The 17,279-nt window shown below is 34.9% G+C and overlaps 1 protein-coding gene across 2 annotated transcripts in view; it reads left to right on the top strand.

Annotated features, from left to right (window-relative positions):
• hbs (hibris) overlaps window positions 1–3,702 on the top strand; it is a 58,285-nt gene extending 54,583 nt beyond the window's left edge. The window contains exons 6-14 of one of the 2 annotated variants that reach the window (XM_073990369.1): window positions 27–326; window positions 504–794; window positions 855–1,157; window positions 1,225–1,506; window positions 1,581–1,862; window positions 1,995–2,582; window positions 2,662–2,873; window positions 3,021–3,407; window positions 3,492–3,702. In XM_073990369.1, coding sequence (XP_073846470.1) covers window positions 27–326; window positions 504–794; window positions 855–1,157; window positions 1,225–1,506; window positions 1,581–1,862; window positions 1,995–2,582; window positions 2,662–2,873; window positions 3,021–3,407; window positions 3,492–3,500 — 2,654 coding nt within the window. In that variant the 3' untranslated portion in view covers window positions 3,501–3,702. The remainder of the gene's footprint in view (window positions 1–26; window positions 327–503; window positions 795–854; window positions 1,158–1,224; window positions 1,507–1,580; window positions 1,863–1,994; window positions 2,583–2,661; window positions 2,874–3,020; window positions 3,408–3,491) is intronic. The other variant, XM_073990370.1, reaches the window with a different exon arrangement.
• The last annotated feature ends 13,577 nt before the right edge of the window (window positions 3,703–17,279 follow it).

Here is a 17,279-nt window from a genome sequence, read left to right as displayed (position 1 = left end):
ATCTCCTCTCATTGTTCATCATAAAGTTGCACCCAAAGAAGTTACAATTTCCGGCGCCACAGAGGCCAAAGTGGGAGACGTTGTCCAGTTGACTTGCATCACAGCGCCCTCCAATCCACCGGCCCGCATTAGTTGGTCGCTTAATGGACACCCGCTGAGCAACTCCACATACAAGACGCAGAAAAGCATCGAAGGTGGTTGGTTTTCCACTTCCAATGTCTCCATAACCATTGACTCCAATTCACGTACATTTGTGGCTGTTTGTCATGCTCTAAATGTGGAACTGACACAAAATGTGGTGGGTTCCCACAGTGTCAATGTCTTGTGTAAGTTGTTTGTTTTTAATGTCTTATCCTTCCCCTTCTTCTTCGTCTTTGTCTTCATCTTCGTTTGCTGTTTTATGACAAAGATAATTGAAATGTGAATCGAAAAGAAAATTTATGTGAATTTCTCCCCTTTTTGATTTCTTTTGCGTTGCGTTTTCAACAAATAAAAAAATACAGATCCACCCTCGCCACCCTTGTTGACGGGTTACAATGACGGTGATGTCATCACTTCGGGCTCAGTCAAAAAATTGCAATGTTCATCTTCTGGTGGCAATCCTCCACCAGCCCTTACTTGGTATAAAAATGATAAGAAACTCAATACCCAAGCGAAGGTTGTTGATACTAAAATCATGTCGGAATTGACCATATTGGTAAATGCCTCGGACAACAATGCCATCTATAAATGTGAAATACAAAGTCCAGCAATTGAAATTCCTCTGTTTGCAACAAAAACACTAAATGTCCACTGTAAGTATATCACAAGCTATTCTTTATAAAATAATATTAAAAAAAATTAAACATTTTTAGTTCCACCTGAAACAATTAAAATATCTGTTGAGCCCAAGAATCTGGTGCCTGGCATTAGGGCAAAACTTATATGTGATTCAAGTTCAAGTAATCCCCCCGCCAAGGTGTCTTGGTGGAAAGATGGTATACCTGTAGAAGGTGTAAATTTGTCCACGAAACCAGGTCTATGGGGAGGTTCGGTTTCTACCTTGGAGGTTTATGTTAACATTACACAGGATTTGGATGGAATTGTCTACACCTGTCAGTCCATTAATGAGGTTTTGCAAAGAAGTGTTCACGAAACAGTTAGCTTAGATATTTTGTGTAAGTATTTAGAACACGAATGCTGCCTATGGCGAATTATTTGTAACCAAATATTCTACTTTAATAGATCCTCCTAAATTCGATAATCCTCAAATGACAACTTATTTGGGTGTCGAGGGTGAACCATTGCGCATTGAATTACATGCCAGCGGCAACCCTATGTCTATGACCTATTCCTGGACCAAGGATGGTCTGCCGATTATGAGCAATGTACCAGGACAACGCATAATATCTGATGGCGCCACCTTAAATATCAGCAAGCTTTCGCGAAATGATGCTGGTAGCTATATTTGTGAAGCAATGAATTCTCAGGGTACAGCCATTATGGAAATACAAGTGCTTGTAGAATGTAAGTAAAGGAAGAGCAAACAAAAGAGGAAAAAGCAACAGGACAAAAGTCATTACATTTTTTTTTACTCTTAGATCCTCCATCCATTGAATCGGTTACAGATGGTTCTAGCTTTGCCGAAGGTGATGATGCTGTATTGGCTTGCTCCATTTCAGCTCGTCCTTTGGCCGCCGAACATGTTACTTGGATTAGAGCTGGTTATGACATGTCAGCCCGTACGACAATAACCTATGATAATGGAACATCGTACTTGCACATTAGCCAAGTACAACGTTCGGATATTGGCAATTTCACCTGTGTTGTTGACAATCAAAGAGGACCACCTGCCCAAAGGGATGTTTTGCTTGTTGTACAATGTAAGTATTTTTATTGTCATTTTTATGGTGCACACACACACTCGCTAGCATGCACAGCATACATCGTGTGTTCAAGTTAATTGAAATTGCTAAACATAAATACATCAACATCAATTATCTTGTGGTTTTCAGCTGCTCCCGAATTGGACCATTCACCTGCCCTGATGCGGTTTGCCGCCCGTATGGGTGAACGTGGTCGTTTGGTGTGCAAAGCGATGGCAGCGCCACAGCCAAGCTTTGTGTGGCGTCGCAATGGCAAAGACTTGAAAATGCGTCGCAGCAAATTCAAGGCATTGGAACGTAAACTGGATGCCCTGACTCATGAGTCAACATTAGTCATAGAGAACACCTCGGCTGATGACTATGGACAATACGAATGTGTGGCTCGCAATACCCATGGCCAAGCCACTACAACTGTGGAATTTTCCAAGCCCACACGACCGGATACACCGCTGGAATTGTTGGTCAACAATGTCACTGACAACGGTGTGGATTTGGCTTGGATTCCCGGCTTCGATGGTGGTTTACCGGTCTACTATCGCCTGCGTTTCAAAATCCACAACGAGGATAAATACAAATATGTAGATGCCAAACCAGGAAGTTTCAACATAAGCATTGATGGTTTAAAAGCGGGTAGTACATATTTGTTCTCGGTAATGGCAGCTAACGAAGCGGGTGGCAGTAAATTCTTGCCGGATATTAAATTGACTTTAACCAAAGGTGAGTAGAAAGAGTAAAAGAGGGAGAAAGAAAGATTTTGATTGAGTGTCGGTCTTTTTTGTTTTTCTTCATACTTTAGGCTCCCAACCGTACTCGGCTGAATTAAATGAAAAAGATGAAATGCCTAATATGATGATTATTGGTATAACCTCTGCCGCCATGGTGTTGCTAGTGTTGAATGCTGCATTGGTTGCCTGGTTTGTGATAAGACGCCAAAACAAGAGCTCAACTGAAGCGGAAGCACCTAATGATGATGCCTACTCCAAGGAGGATAATCAGTCAGTCTATAAGGTAAGAAGTGAATGAAAATTTTGCTTTTTTTAATTTCTCATGCTAACATTTAACCGTCAACACGTCCTCACTTACAATCATCATAAATGTAACTTTCATATGCTTGAGCGCTAACCATAACACTCTCATTAAATTAATTTTACACAGTTGCCAATTTCTGCTCTGCAGGCTGATGTCCAGAAGCAGGCCACCTCAACCTATTTGGTGGAGAACGTCGACATCATACAGTCCACAGCCTATCCACCCAAATACCAGGAGAGTTCCATGTGTACACCACCGTACATGTGCAATCCCGACTTTACACGTACCCTACCCAATCCCAAGAGGCACAGTAACCGTTCCGGTATGCCAGAGCAGATGAATCGTTCCAAAGATGATCACATGCTGATGTCAAACGGCATGTATATACCCTCGCCCTCACCTGCCTCATCGCTTGTCATTAAGGGCAGCTACATATCATCGCCCTCGCCAGCTCCACCACCGGATGGTTCATACTTCAATATGAGCGACAAATATATCTCGTATCCACCTGTGGTGAGTATACGCGTTTGAAACCAAACGTGCATTCCTTTTTACCAAAACAAAAAAGTTCCTTGTACTAAAGCGTGGCTAATTTAGGCCTACTGAAGCATTGCGGCTGTAGCTGTAGCAGTAGTGTCAACGCAAATGGCCCGCAACACCCCCTCATACCAATGGTGGAAACTCATAGAGCTTCTAATACAGAATAAGTAGACTGACGCAACCAACACAAATTCACACAAGAAAAAATATAACAACAAATTTTCAAAAAAGACGAAGCAAATAGCAAATCAAAAAACAAAGAACAAAATTGAACAGAAAATCGAATCAATTACAAAATGTACAAACCTTACGAATTAAACGAAATGCTGCTGGTGGACAACAAACTTGTTCGTTCCATCAACAACCTCAGATGACTACAAACAAGCACTTCTCTTTACGAATCGTCATCGAATTTCAAATCGAAGAGAGAAATGTGAAATGAACATAATTCCAAGTTTGTGCTTTAAGGCTGTGATATTGAAAATACCTGCTCGAGTGTTTAGCAGCAGCGGCGGTGGCCACAACTGAAGAATGAACATAGACACCTAAAGGGAGCCATACCACACTACATAGCTGTTGGCACGCAAACCATAAAAGGCGTTATCAGCAGCACTTTTAAACACTCTCTCACACACACATACAACAAATCCGCACAGTGTTTAAGGCTCATCAATCATAGCAGGCGTTCCCGCAATGGTGGTTACCCGTACAACATTCTGATATTGCTGCAAGACATGATAGCAGGTTTATTTTCACCCTGTAGTTTTATACTTACTTTTACATACATTATCAAATACTTACACACACACTTTAATAGAAATACATACATACATACTTACTTACTTACGTTAAAAATACGAAATCCAAGCGGTCCCACTATCCACAGAATATCTACAAAACTTTCCAGCAAAAATGTTTTAGATGAAATTCTATGGCCAACGGCCGTTTTGGACAACGATGATGCTGCAGATGGATGATTACATTTTTAGTGAAACGAATAGTTAGTTATAGGTCATAAATCATTTCTTCTTATATAGAGTATTTAACTTTTTAGCATTTTATTAACATATAACAACAACAATTATATATAAAATGAAAAAAAAAAAAACGACAAACTTGCTATAAGTTTTCTTTCTCTTATCTTAACCAAACAAAAATATATATAAATAAATAAAAAAGTAAAATATCCTATATCTTCCTTAAACCCCTTTCCAAAAAAAAACATACCGAAAACCAAAACTCTTCCTGTTGCAAAAACATTTTATCTCTATTTACAAATACAACTCTACAAAATTAGCATTTAAGATATGAAGCAAAAATGCTGTCGCAGAAGGCTGACTTGAAAACTTGAGGTCATCTGTTCGATGGCCAAAGTTGTTGAAGTAGTAAAAATCTGAAGGAAATTTCAGTGATAATGACAGGCAGCGAACAAATTTAAATGAAAATGTTTAGCATAATTATATTTACACCGAAACATACAAATGAGATATAACTGCCAAACTTTTTACTCCCTCTCCCCACACCTCTTTCCTAAAACCCTTCTTATTCCATTTTTACACTATACGAAAAGAGTGAAAACTGTTAAAATTTGTTCAAATTTCATTGCAAGTCATGCGAATTCATTACTTCATTATTTTGAGATTACGCAGTGTTTTTGGGCATAATTACTGCAGCTGGTAATTTGGTAGCTTGGGCGGCGTAGAACGACGCTTGGTGGGAAGAAGAATAGATAAGCCAAATGTGATAAAGAAAATCTTAGTTCAATTTTATTGTTAAAGAAATTCATTGTTTCACTTTGCCCCGGATCGCATACGGCAGTTTGTGTTGCTCGAATGGCAATTGCAATTGTAATGGGAACTTTATATGACTTTGCATCACGACAATGTATCATATACTAGGTAAGAAACACAAAATGTTTTGTGTAATCCAGGGCATATCATAAAAATGTTGATGATCAAAATCCCACATTAGAATGAAACTGCCAATTTTCCCACAAGCTAAACAATCGTAAGCATGTCCAAAAAATGTCAACATAAGTTTTAACAAGATTTCACAATGTCATTTAGTTTAAGTTAATAGCATACATCTTTTTTATTTTTATGATTTATTTTTATTTTTATGAAGATTAAAACGACTCATTAATGGACCCATCCATACCCTCATAACAAAACCACACCCTGTTTATTTGGTAAACATGTAAAAATGTAATAATTACAAATACTCCCTCCTCCCTAACCTCTTGTTTATTGAAAAGACAATAAATTAATTGGAAATAAAGATAAATCCCCCACTAAGAAAAACTAAGAGAAAAATTAAAGTTAAAATCAACAACAAACAATTAAATGCATGAATGAATTCAAGTGTTTCATTACTTAAGGCCGTCATTGTAAATCAATTAAAATACAAATGTAAATATGTTTTTTTTATAAGTATATTTATATTTATATATAAAAATAGTATATATGTACCTATTATATGTATATGTATATCTTAAAATAACAATAACAGCATACAGATTACTTCATTTCATTTTATAAAAAAAAAACACAAAACGAAACAATTATAAATTCAATTTTAAATACTTAAGAAGAAAATACAAACAACAAAGAGAAATTTGAAAATCAAGTTAAACATTTGTGTTTCATTATTAACTATAGTGGCTGCAACACTGGTAAGTATCATTAAGATGCGTTATGTTCTATGTGGGGGAAAGAGATCATTAATTTTCCGAGTACTAACCAGGTTTCCTGTTGCACCTGTCTTCTTGTGTATTTCCTAGAGGCAGCAAGCACATCATTATTTAATAATTACCAATGTATGTATGTAAGTACGCAGTGATGTGTCAGACTTATGAGGTGATTGCATTTGTGTGAATCTCACTCGAGGCCATTTCCAAATTTTAAAGCGGTAAATTTCTCTCTGTGTTCATAAAGTTGTGCCACTTTGGCGGCTTTCTTTTAACAAAATGGATTATGTATTATTCTGATAATAATTATACAATCATTAGTAGCATTTAATAATGTTCGATGTTAATGAAATGAAAGCATCGGGGATGTGATTTGTTTAAATAGTTGAACATCATTCACAGAAAATTGCTTACAACCACTTGTTAATTACATAATGCAATTATGGAAATTCTTTCCAGATCGGCTAGCAATTTCAAATACCTAAATTTGAGAGAGAATATACCAACATCAAGAATAGTATTGACCAACAGATGCTACTTTGGACAAGGTAAGCAGTTTAAAAACAAAGCTACAACGCGCAAGCAGATAATTTATGTGCTTGAGAAAAAAATCTTCGAAAGATCTACGGGCCTATATGCATTGACAGCGCATATCGACGTCGCACAGTGGTTTATAAGTCGATTTTCCCCATTTTTTTGTCGTCACCTATTGTTAATTATTGAAACTATTGAAACTAAGGAGACCAAAAATTAGGTCAAAATATTGGAAGGAGGTGGGCGTGGCGTGCTACTAAATACGACCATTTTCCCACATTTCGGAAAATATGTAATTTCTGGAGAAAGAAATACCTAAAACAGTATGAAACAACGTTTCTTTGCCGCAGAATGTTACCTGAGAGTGTCCTCATCTACTTTCGTACACGACAACAAGTTGTTTTTGTACTTTGTAGTTGGATGGGACAACAACAATATTGACAGATCCTTGAGAATGGGGGAGTGCAAAAGAAAAGCAACAACGGAATATCATTAAAAATTGTAGTGTCATTGGTTTTCATTTTCTGTACTTTTGACTTAGATTTGTTTTTTGGGGCATGTTATTTTGCGAAGAATTTGCATTTGTTATAATAATATATTATAATATACTAGCTGAACCCGATGCGCTTCGCTACCCCTTTAAATTTTACGGATTTTTTGAAATCAGAAAGAAATCAAATTCAAAAATTTAAAGTAAAGTATTTATTGTAATGCTTTAGGATATACAATGTATTTTGTTTTTCCTTCAGGAGCGTAAACAAACAAATCGGCCGGTCTACCAATACGTGAACATGCATCGTAGAGCTGACCATGAGAAAAGCAAGAACATGCTAAATTTAGGCCACATACACGAAGAGTCTGTCCTTGGGATTTATTTATAGTCATTGCAAATGCCAAACGTACAGGAAACTGGAATCTTTTAAAATTGAAGGGCGTTTCTGTTGCTATTAGAGGGATTCGAGGTAGAAGTACATCTGAACCTATATACTTCCCAGTAATAGTCGTTGCCTCAATTAAATAGTTATGTAGTTTGTTTACTGTTAACCTTGTACCATTGCAAAGGCAAGGTGGGTCTATGTTTCTTAATAAAATAATAGGAACACCGACTTTTAGCACTAAATTGTGTGGTGGAAAGCCTGAAGATCCAACGAACTTAGGAATTCAACTGGATAGTTAATCGCGTCGTCTTCAGTTGCCACAGTATCAATGGATTTGTACGTTCGTGCATTTCTTGAAATTCTATTGACTGAAATTCTTTCAATATAATTTACCAATTTGTTTTGTAGACTGATTCCCGCCACATATTCCGTCACACATTCCAAATTTCATTGGAATTGGGCATACAAAACGTGTTTTATGCATCAAATGCATTAAATCGGCCGAAAATATATATCCAAATCTGAGCCGATTTCAAATTACTTTGGCAAATTTATTTTTAGACCAAATTCCGTCACACTTACCAAATTTGAAGACTGTATCGATAATCGTTCGTTAGATATCAGCATACAAAGTCTACAGTTTTTGGAGGTACTTCCGATCCTGAGGCTATATCTCCAGATCGGGGCGGAATTTTTAAGATTTATATAGCCTGTGACACTTTCAGGCCATGTGGTAATATACTCTGAAAGTTTCAGGAAGATCGGTTTAGCGGTTTTTGAGTCCATAAAATTCAAACAAATAAACGTACAAACATTTTCCTCCGTTATAGATATACTCGTAGATACCGCACAAATTTCATTGAAATAAATATGGGAGCTATAGCCACATTCCAAATTTCATTGAAATTGGACATACATAGTGGGTTGGTTGGGTGCATTAAATACATGAAATCGGCCGAAAATATATATAGGAGCTATATCCAAATCTGAACCGATTTTAATACTCAATTCTGCAACAAATTTAGTCACACATTCCAAATTTCATTGAAATTGGACATACATAGTGGGTTGGGTGCATCAAATACATGAAATCGGCCGAAAACATATATAGGAGCTATATTCAAATCTGAACCGATTTCAACATAATTTGGCATGCTCATTTCTGCAAAAAATTTAGTCACACATTCCAAATTTCATTGAAATTGGACATACATAGTGGGTTGGGTGCATCAAATACATGAAATCGGCCGAAAATATATATAGGAGCTATATCCAAATCTGAACCGATTTCAATATAATTCGGCATACTCATTTCTACAACAAATTTAGTCACACATTCCTAATTTCATTGAAATTGGACATATATAGTGGGTTAGGTGCATCAAATACATGAAATCGGCCGAAAATATATATAGGAGCTATATCCAAATCTGAACCGATTTCGATATATTTTGGCACATTTATTTTTAGGCTAAAATCCATCACACGTTTTAAATTTCTGTATCTGTAACCGTTCTATAGATATTTGCATACAAAGTTTAAATTTTTTGGAGGTACCTCCGAGTCTGATGCTATATCTCCGGATCAGAGCGGAATTTCGAAACTTTTTATAGCCTATGTTACTTTCAGGCGATGTAGTAATATACCCTGAAAATTTCAGCAAGATCGGTTCAGCGGTTTTTGAGTCTATAAATTTCAAACAAACAAACATAAAACATGTTTCTATTTTATATATAGATATTATTGGTGCAACAATATATTTTGTCTGATTATGGTGCCTGAAACAAAATATATGGTTCAACAACAATATATATTTTCAGATTTTTAAAATACACTATTTTGTTCTTAGAATATGATTGCCCCTACAATATCTCTTCTCTGCGTGTTAGTATCAACCGTTCTTATGTGTGCCGTATAATAAAAACGTTAAACAACCTAATGTTGGCCCTAGAGGCCAAGGTTGGGAAATTTTTAAAAATAATGCGAATAGGAACTTCCAAGAATTAGTTGGGGCTCTTATTTCCGATATAAGCCCTAGATTAGTTCGCAGAAAAAGTTTTAAAAACAATTTGAAAAGTTATACACTGGACAAGAAACCATTCTCAGAGGACAAAGAAGACAATTTATGAACCACTGGTAGAATATTCAATATTTTTTACGGTTAAAACGACCCAATATGATTTTTAATAAATTATCTTTATATATAAAACTCAATTGTCGTTTGTTGGTAATTGCATCAGTTGAAAACGGCTAGAGCGATTTGGATAATTTTTTGTGGAAATGTTAGTCATAGTCCAGTTTAGGTTTTTATGCAAAGAAAAATTGGCCACGCCCACTTTTATAAATATGTTATATCTACGGAACTACTCAATAGATTTTCCTGAAATTTGCAGGGAACGTAGAGTGATGGCCCCCGGTTGAAATAGGCTACATATTTGGTTGAATTTCGGATCGGGCGGGGTACCTCCCCTATGACCTATTTTTGTAAAAATGCAATATTTGCAACAAATACGAATGTATCGGTTTGGGAATTTATTTGCGAGTCAATGGCGATTGTGTTTCCAACCTTACGTACTTATTTTGTGACTTATGATCCGACCACGCCCACTTTCTAATTAGGTTATATCTACAGGGGATTTTCAAAAAAATCGCGATTTGTCTAAACTTTTAAATCTTTATAAATAAAAATCAAATATCGTTCGTTGGTAATGGTAAATGGTGAAAACGGCTGGAACGATTTGGATAATTTTTTGTGGAAATGTAAGTCATAGTCCTGTTTAGGTTTTTATGCAAAGAAAAATTGGCCACGCCCACTTTTCCGCCCACTTTTATAAATATGTTATATCTACGAAACTACTCAACAGATTTTCCTGACATTTTCAGGGAACGTAGAGTGATGGCCCCCTGTTGAAATAGGCTACACATTTGATTGAATTTCCGATCGGGCGGGGTACTTCCCCTATACCCTACTTTTTTAAAAATGTTATATTTACAATAATTACGAATGTATCTATTTTGAGGTTAATTTGCAAGACAATTGTGGTTGTGTCTCCGACCTTACCCACTTTTTTAGGATTCAAAGTCTCGACCACACCCACTTTTGAAAATATGTTACATCTACAAAACTACTGAACCGATTTTCCTGAAAATGTCAGGGAATATACTGGCATATTTTCTTGAATTTTGAAGGGGACATATTTAAAAAAAGCCTTACCTTTATGAATAAAAATCAAATGCCGTCATAACCCAACTTAGGTTTTTTGGAAAGAAAAGTTTACCACGCCCCCGAAAACAGATTATATATTTTATTGAATTCCAGAGGGGCGGAGTACCTCCCCTATACGATATTTTTAAAAAACGTTATATTTGCAAAAATTATGCATGTATCGGATTAAAAATTTACGGATTAATCTACAATCTAGGTAATTCTTTAGGGCCTATAGGCCCGACCACGCCTGTTTTTATTTTAATATGTCATAACTACAATACTACTAAAGGGATTTCCATAAAATTTGCAGCAAAAGCTCAATGTTTGCCGTTGTTATTTTATGAATTTCGGAAGAGGTGGGTTACCTTTCCCATGCCTTTCTGTTAAACGCTATATGTATAAGCCAAACTTATGATTATATCGGTTTCAGCATACATTTTGTTAGGCAACGAAGTTGTGTGCACCCTAGGTATATATTTGGAGCCAAAATACCGAACCAGGCCTACTTTTTTAATATGTTATATCTTGAAAACTGCTAACCACGCCCGCTCTTTCCAAAACATTATTTTTCCAAAACTACTGAACCTAATTTTCAGAAAATGTTTAGGAATGTCCCGTTTTCCAAAATGCTATATATTTGTAGACGAATTTCGGGGCCTATTATTTTATAATCGCTATATTTGCTAAACTTATGAGTGCATCAGGTTGCAAATAAGTTTTCGAGACAACGGTGGTTGCGCCCCCGATCAAGAAAAACTATATATTTACAAATGTGCTTTAATGGTGAGGTTCAACGGTCCATCAGCCATGAGAAGCTAAAACATATATGTCTTAATAAGCGGGAGAACTCGATTTAACCATTTTTTTAACTTTTACGATAATAAATCCTAAAATTCACAAATTGGCGAAAAAATCCGCCAAAGTCCGCAAGAGAAAAGAAAGTTTAGAGACAAAATCTGTTGATAAATTTAAAATCCTTCTCGGTTTTACAATGGACCGAAGAAGTGAGGTAGAAAATACCTATTTTTGAATTGCCAAGCATAAAGTCGATTAAAAGCTGTCAGTAAAACTCATTACGACGGGCCAGCAACGCGGACCGGGGTCTGCTAGTATTAATAATAAGATTTAATAACAACAAATATAAAAAAACTGAATTATTTATCCAAATGACTTTATTTTACCCACTGTTGGTTGAAACAATGGGCTCTTGACCGGCGTGTTGTTTGTGTTGGGAGCTGTATAACTTTTCAAATTGTTTTCAAAACTTCTTCGGCAAACTAATCTAGGGCGTATACAGCAAATAAGAGCCCCAACTAATTAATGGAAGTTCTTTTTTGAATAATTTAATGTTTCCCCAACGTTTTTAGTCACAATGTGCCGATGGCCTCAAGGTGTAAACACCAGGATGTATTGTGTTTACCAATGTTCGATTGTTTGTAACGCATCCAAAAATTGTATTCATACGTAATCCTGGGGCCTAATGACGTGATTCGATTCGATCGAGAATTTGCTCGTGAATAAGTTTTCGACACGATAAAAAACGTCATGACAAGTCTCGATCGAAAACGATCAACCAATGTTATCGATAGTTCGATTACCGGTTACTACCGAAAAACCGGTAATCGAACTATGGAAACCGCTGTGTCCTTTAAGCAACATTATGTATTTATTTTAAAACAAAAAGTAAAAAAACAAAATCGTGAACTAGAAATTGTAAATATTTGTGGAATTTGTTGAACATTACATTGAATAATTAAGAAAATAAGAAAATTATTATAAAGGACTTTTCACATTTTTTCTTGTTATTTTGTGTAAAAAAATTCTGAGATTTTTTTACTAATTTTATTTTTCTTTTATAAACCGACAACAAACAACAATTTTTGCATTTTAATCAAAGAGACAATAAGAAATCTTTCATTTTTTAGTTTACGATAGGCCATTTAGCTACGAGTAATTTCTCGCAAATTTATGCTCAATAACTTGATAAGTTTACTCGATATCGAATGTACTCGTTTCGAAACAACTCGATATCGAATCACATAATTATGCCCCTGGATTTGTTGCTTTTGATATGCGCAACACTGTATTAAAATTTAGTTGTAATGTAAGTTGATATTGCAACATTTATTAAAAATGAAATGCATCAGCTTTGTGATCAAACGGACTTCTGAACATCTATAGAAGCTGACTCTGTTAAGAAAACTTGGCCTGCCATTCATTTTTCGCGTTTAAGTTAATGATCCAAAAATCAAACAAACAGTGCAACCTGTTGAATATCCATTTACATTAATTCTGATAGTATAAGCACATACACCCAGGCCTTGATCTTCGAAATTTGTTTGCCGTTTCCCATATTAATTAACTTTTTTACATTTTTGGATGAATATGAATAATATTGGCTAATGTTTTGGTATATCCCACTTATAGCGGTACCTTCTGATTTTCGGTATTTTGATGATTTAAGCCACATTTTCATACTAAATTAGCTGAAATTAGGTACTTAGGGTTCCTAGTGGTCACAAAACTTTTCCACCAAAGATTGTGCATCCGGGTCCACGTTTGGGTATAGACGGTACCTCCCGATTTTCAATATTTTGAGGATTTAAGCTAAATTTTCCGAAAATTAATTATTTCACCTGAAATAATAGTAGAATAAAGGATACACAACAAAATATTGATTTCAATAGTTGTTGTTGTACCTCGAATTAGGGGGTGCTTTAGTTTTGTCGGCTTATATTTGCGACCTAGAATGTTTTTTTGAACATTAAGTTTTGTTTATTAAATTCTAAATTCCTTACGTTTGGGTTTTCCAATAATAAGGATGGCTTCGATGAAATAGACAAGTGAAAGAGGGAGTCAAAAAAACGCGACATTCTAAATTGGGAAATAAAAACAACAAATAGGGAGGAGTGTAATTCTATTTTTAGTTCGGCTTATGGGACAAATGTTCTGTAGAGGACCATCTAAGTTAAGTTACACAAAAAGATTGGCTTATTACTGGTACTTGCGGCTAAATCAAAATGCATTAAATTTTGGCATTTAACCTAACTTATCTACAACTTAATAACGGGATATATTTGTATACTAAATTATTGTAGATTGTTGGCTTAATAGCCCTTCAAGTTTAGAATGTATGAAGAGTGTCCAAATTAAAAGTAATACCGTATAGACTATACAGGCCCCTTAACCCTTAATTATGAGAAGAAGCACGCAGAGAAAAAATATGATTCATGCCACCATATTTTGAAAGGAAAATATATATTATAGATATATGGTAACCTCTATCATATTCTAATAATACAATTTTTGAAATATTTTAAAATGTCGTGGTAGCAGTACAAACATGTTGTGGTTGTCTGTAATAAGTAGTATCAAAAGATTTTTCAATGTATTTTAAATAAAAGTTTTATTTATTTAAGAACAATTTGGATTTGATAGAATAAATAAGTATAATATTGAATACACTTATACTTTATAACATTAACAACAGTTCTCTCTGTTGTCTCTCCGTTTGTTTCATACTTATACCGAACACAACAACAACAGATGTTTATGTTACACATACATTCTTTTTCTTGTTATTTCGATCACTTGCATACGATTTCTATTAATTATTAATAGACAAAATTAAATAATGCACAAAATTTGCACGAAACATTTGGAGATTCTTTTATTTAAGAAGTGAAAGAAAATGAAACACAACTCAGGCACTAATATCTTTTTGTCACTTTTTGATTTTTCTTTCTACACATTTTTATATCTTCATTCACAAATAAATTGTAGTCATTAATACCGACAGCAAATACTCGAACTATTTCATTCCTTGTTTGGAATGATGTTTTTACTAATTTTATACCATTAATTTAAAAAAAAGAAACAAAATTTACAACCTTCTTACTCAGCGACAACACAACTAATGAGATAACATTTGCTTTTGGCAGTGAACAGCTGTTGTTTTTGACACTTCATATGTAAAACTGAGAAAGTTAAGCAGATTGTGGTTGGATTGAATATCAGATAATTATGAAAATATTACCATATATCGAGATTTTGTGAATTGTTGTTGTTTTATATGGTGAACAGAATCAAAATTGGCAATATACATTATCGTCTGTAAAATAATATGTGCGCCACAAAAATTATTTGGTGCCAGACAAAATAAAATGTTGCCCACCACCAGTTAAAAAAATATTTTTTCTCTGCGTGAGTATAAGCGAATCTATGCCATTGTGAGGTTATGTTACAATTTAGATGTATATTTTGAGAGCTTTCTATAGCAGAATCAGTTTTTGCAATCGGACTATTACACAATACTAAAAGTAAAATAACTACTCAAAGAGCTATCCAGATATTAGTATTACATTTCTGATTTAAATGATTTAAAGTGTTTTAAAGCTTCATAAACACAAAAAAACGTTGTTGTTGATTTATGCTAAACTTCAAGTAAATTAGCTGTAGCTCGTTGAGTTTTAAAAATATCAACATGAAATTTTGAAACAAGATAAAGTAGAAGCCGTAGAAAAAAAAAGAAATTTCTAACTAAGAAACCCCCCTGTTTGAGTTACTGAGCGATATGTTGACGTATGTAGTTGATAACAAAGTAAAAAGAAACATTCTGAAGTAAAATATAATAAGTGCGTTATTTTTCTGTTGCGAGTGGGGAAGTTTTTTTTTTTTTTTTTTTTTTTTTTATCGAACGTTCCCACGCCTCACTTTCCCACCCCTGCCGACGGAGGGGGCGTCCTCCCCTTTCGTGGGGATCGCGTACACACCATGATCCGCATCATGGTGGCGTATACGAAGGAAATTCGAAAACCAGCTACAGAATCTACTTCATCAGCCAGTTATATATTAAACCATACAAACTACTAGTTATTTAAAGATAAAATTATATTAGATTTTATGACTTCGAAACTCATGCAAAAGTCCACATTATAGTACATGGAATTAAAATCAGTACACATTTTGCTAAGTGGTTCACCCATCGAATAATTGGTTCGGCGAAAATCTATATATAAGAATTGATAATATCTACTAGGTCTAAAATGAACATTTATTCTAATAGACGATATTAAGAAATCAGACGGCACACTACCATTCAATACTTTTAAAACAAACATAGTATTCAACATAATACGTCTACTTTTTAATGTAGGCAATCGAATTAACTTTAGCCTGCTAGAGTATGAAGGCAATTCAAAATTACTATTCCAATGTAAACCTCTCAATGCAAAAAGTAAAAATTGCTTTTGCACTGATTCGATTTTATCGGAATAGATTCCATATAGCGGATCTAACCACTTGGAATCCTAAATGCCAATTTTCAGCCAATTGAGAAAGAAAGTATAGATAAACACTTTAAAATACCTGAAATCGGCACATACTTTTAAATGGTGGCCATATCAAACGTGGACATACAGTCTGTCGCAAAAGTTAGTATACACCGTTGAAACCAAAATGTATTAGGGATAAAAATCACAATAACTTATTGAAAACAAGAAACAATTAGTTTTGTTTGATAGACAAGAAGGTTGTCTTCCGTAATAACAATTAAAAGTGCCCAATATTTGCATACAATAGCAAATGTACGGTTCGAATCCCAAAAAGACCAAAAATTATGTCGCAAAAGTTAGTATACAAAGGAGAATCCCCGTGCAACTGTTTAAACAATTCTTGATATTTTTGAACAAAATGAAACTAAATCTGTACTTAAGATCATAAAGAGTATATTGATTGGTTTTAATGATAGTTATAGTACTTATAGTGATAAGTCCAACGTACACTGTATCGTAAAATCCACAAAAATTGGTCATCTACAAATACAACAACTGTAGCGACAAAATTCCGAGTGTTATGTCCTGTTTATGAATTTTAAAGCTCGAGTTTCGACTCGTCCTTTTTGAAAAAAACGGGAATTTCTTGATGGAAACCCATATTTTTGAGGCCGTTGTCCTTTTGAATCATGTAATAATCCTTAATCCTTACACATAAGGACTTTCCTTTTCAGTTAATTTTCTCACAAATTATGACCCTTTTCGCATTCCCACCAAAAATAAATAGTAGGAGAACCTCAAGTTCTGTTGTAAGCCCTACAGTGATACTCCACCACCACAGGAGGATATAATAGCTAATTTAAAATTTTAATACAGAGCTTTCTCTGCTGTTATAACGCATGGATTGTGCAAAAACGTTCTGAAAAGCTGTGTTCGCTTCACTTAGGACCAAAATACAAATAAATGGATCAGTTAGAAGTAGTTCATTAGACATTAGTAGTACATTAGACACTAGGGACACGAGAAGAATGTCCGATACTGCTAAAAGGCCGGTAGGACAGTATAACTGTAGGGCTTACAACGGATCTTGAGGTTCTCCTACTATTTACTTTTGGTGGGAATATGAAAAGGGGCAACATTTGTGAGAAAATTAACTCAAAAGGAAAGTCCTTTTGTATAAGGATTAAGGATTATTACATGTTTCAAAAGGACAATGGCCTCAATAGCATTGGTTTCCTTCAAGAAATTCCCGTTTTTTCAAACAGA

The sequence above is a fragment of the Musca autumnalis genome, unplaced genomic scaffold (assembly GCF_047663935.1).
Source record: "Musca autumnalis isolate F117 unplaced genomic scaffold, ASM4766393v1 scaffold_5, whole genome shotgun sequence".
In the NCBI taxonomy this organism is placed as follows: domain Eukaryota; kingdom Metazoa; phylum Arthropoda; class Insecta; order Diptera; family Muscidae; genus Musca; species Musca autumnalis.
The sequence above is the reverse complement of the archived record's forward strand: the minus strand, read 5'-3'. Positions and strand labels throughout refer to the sequence as shown.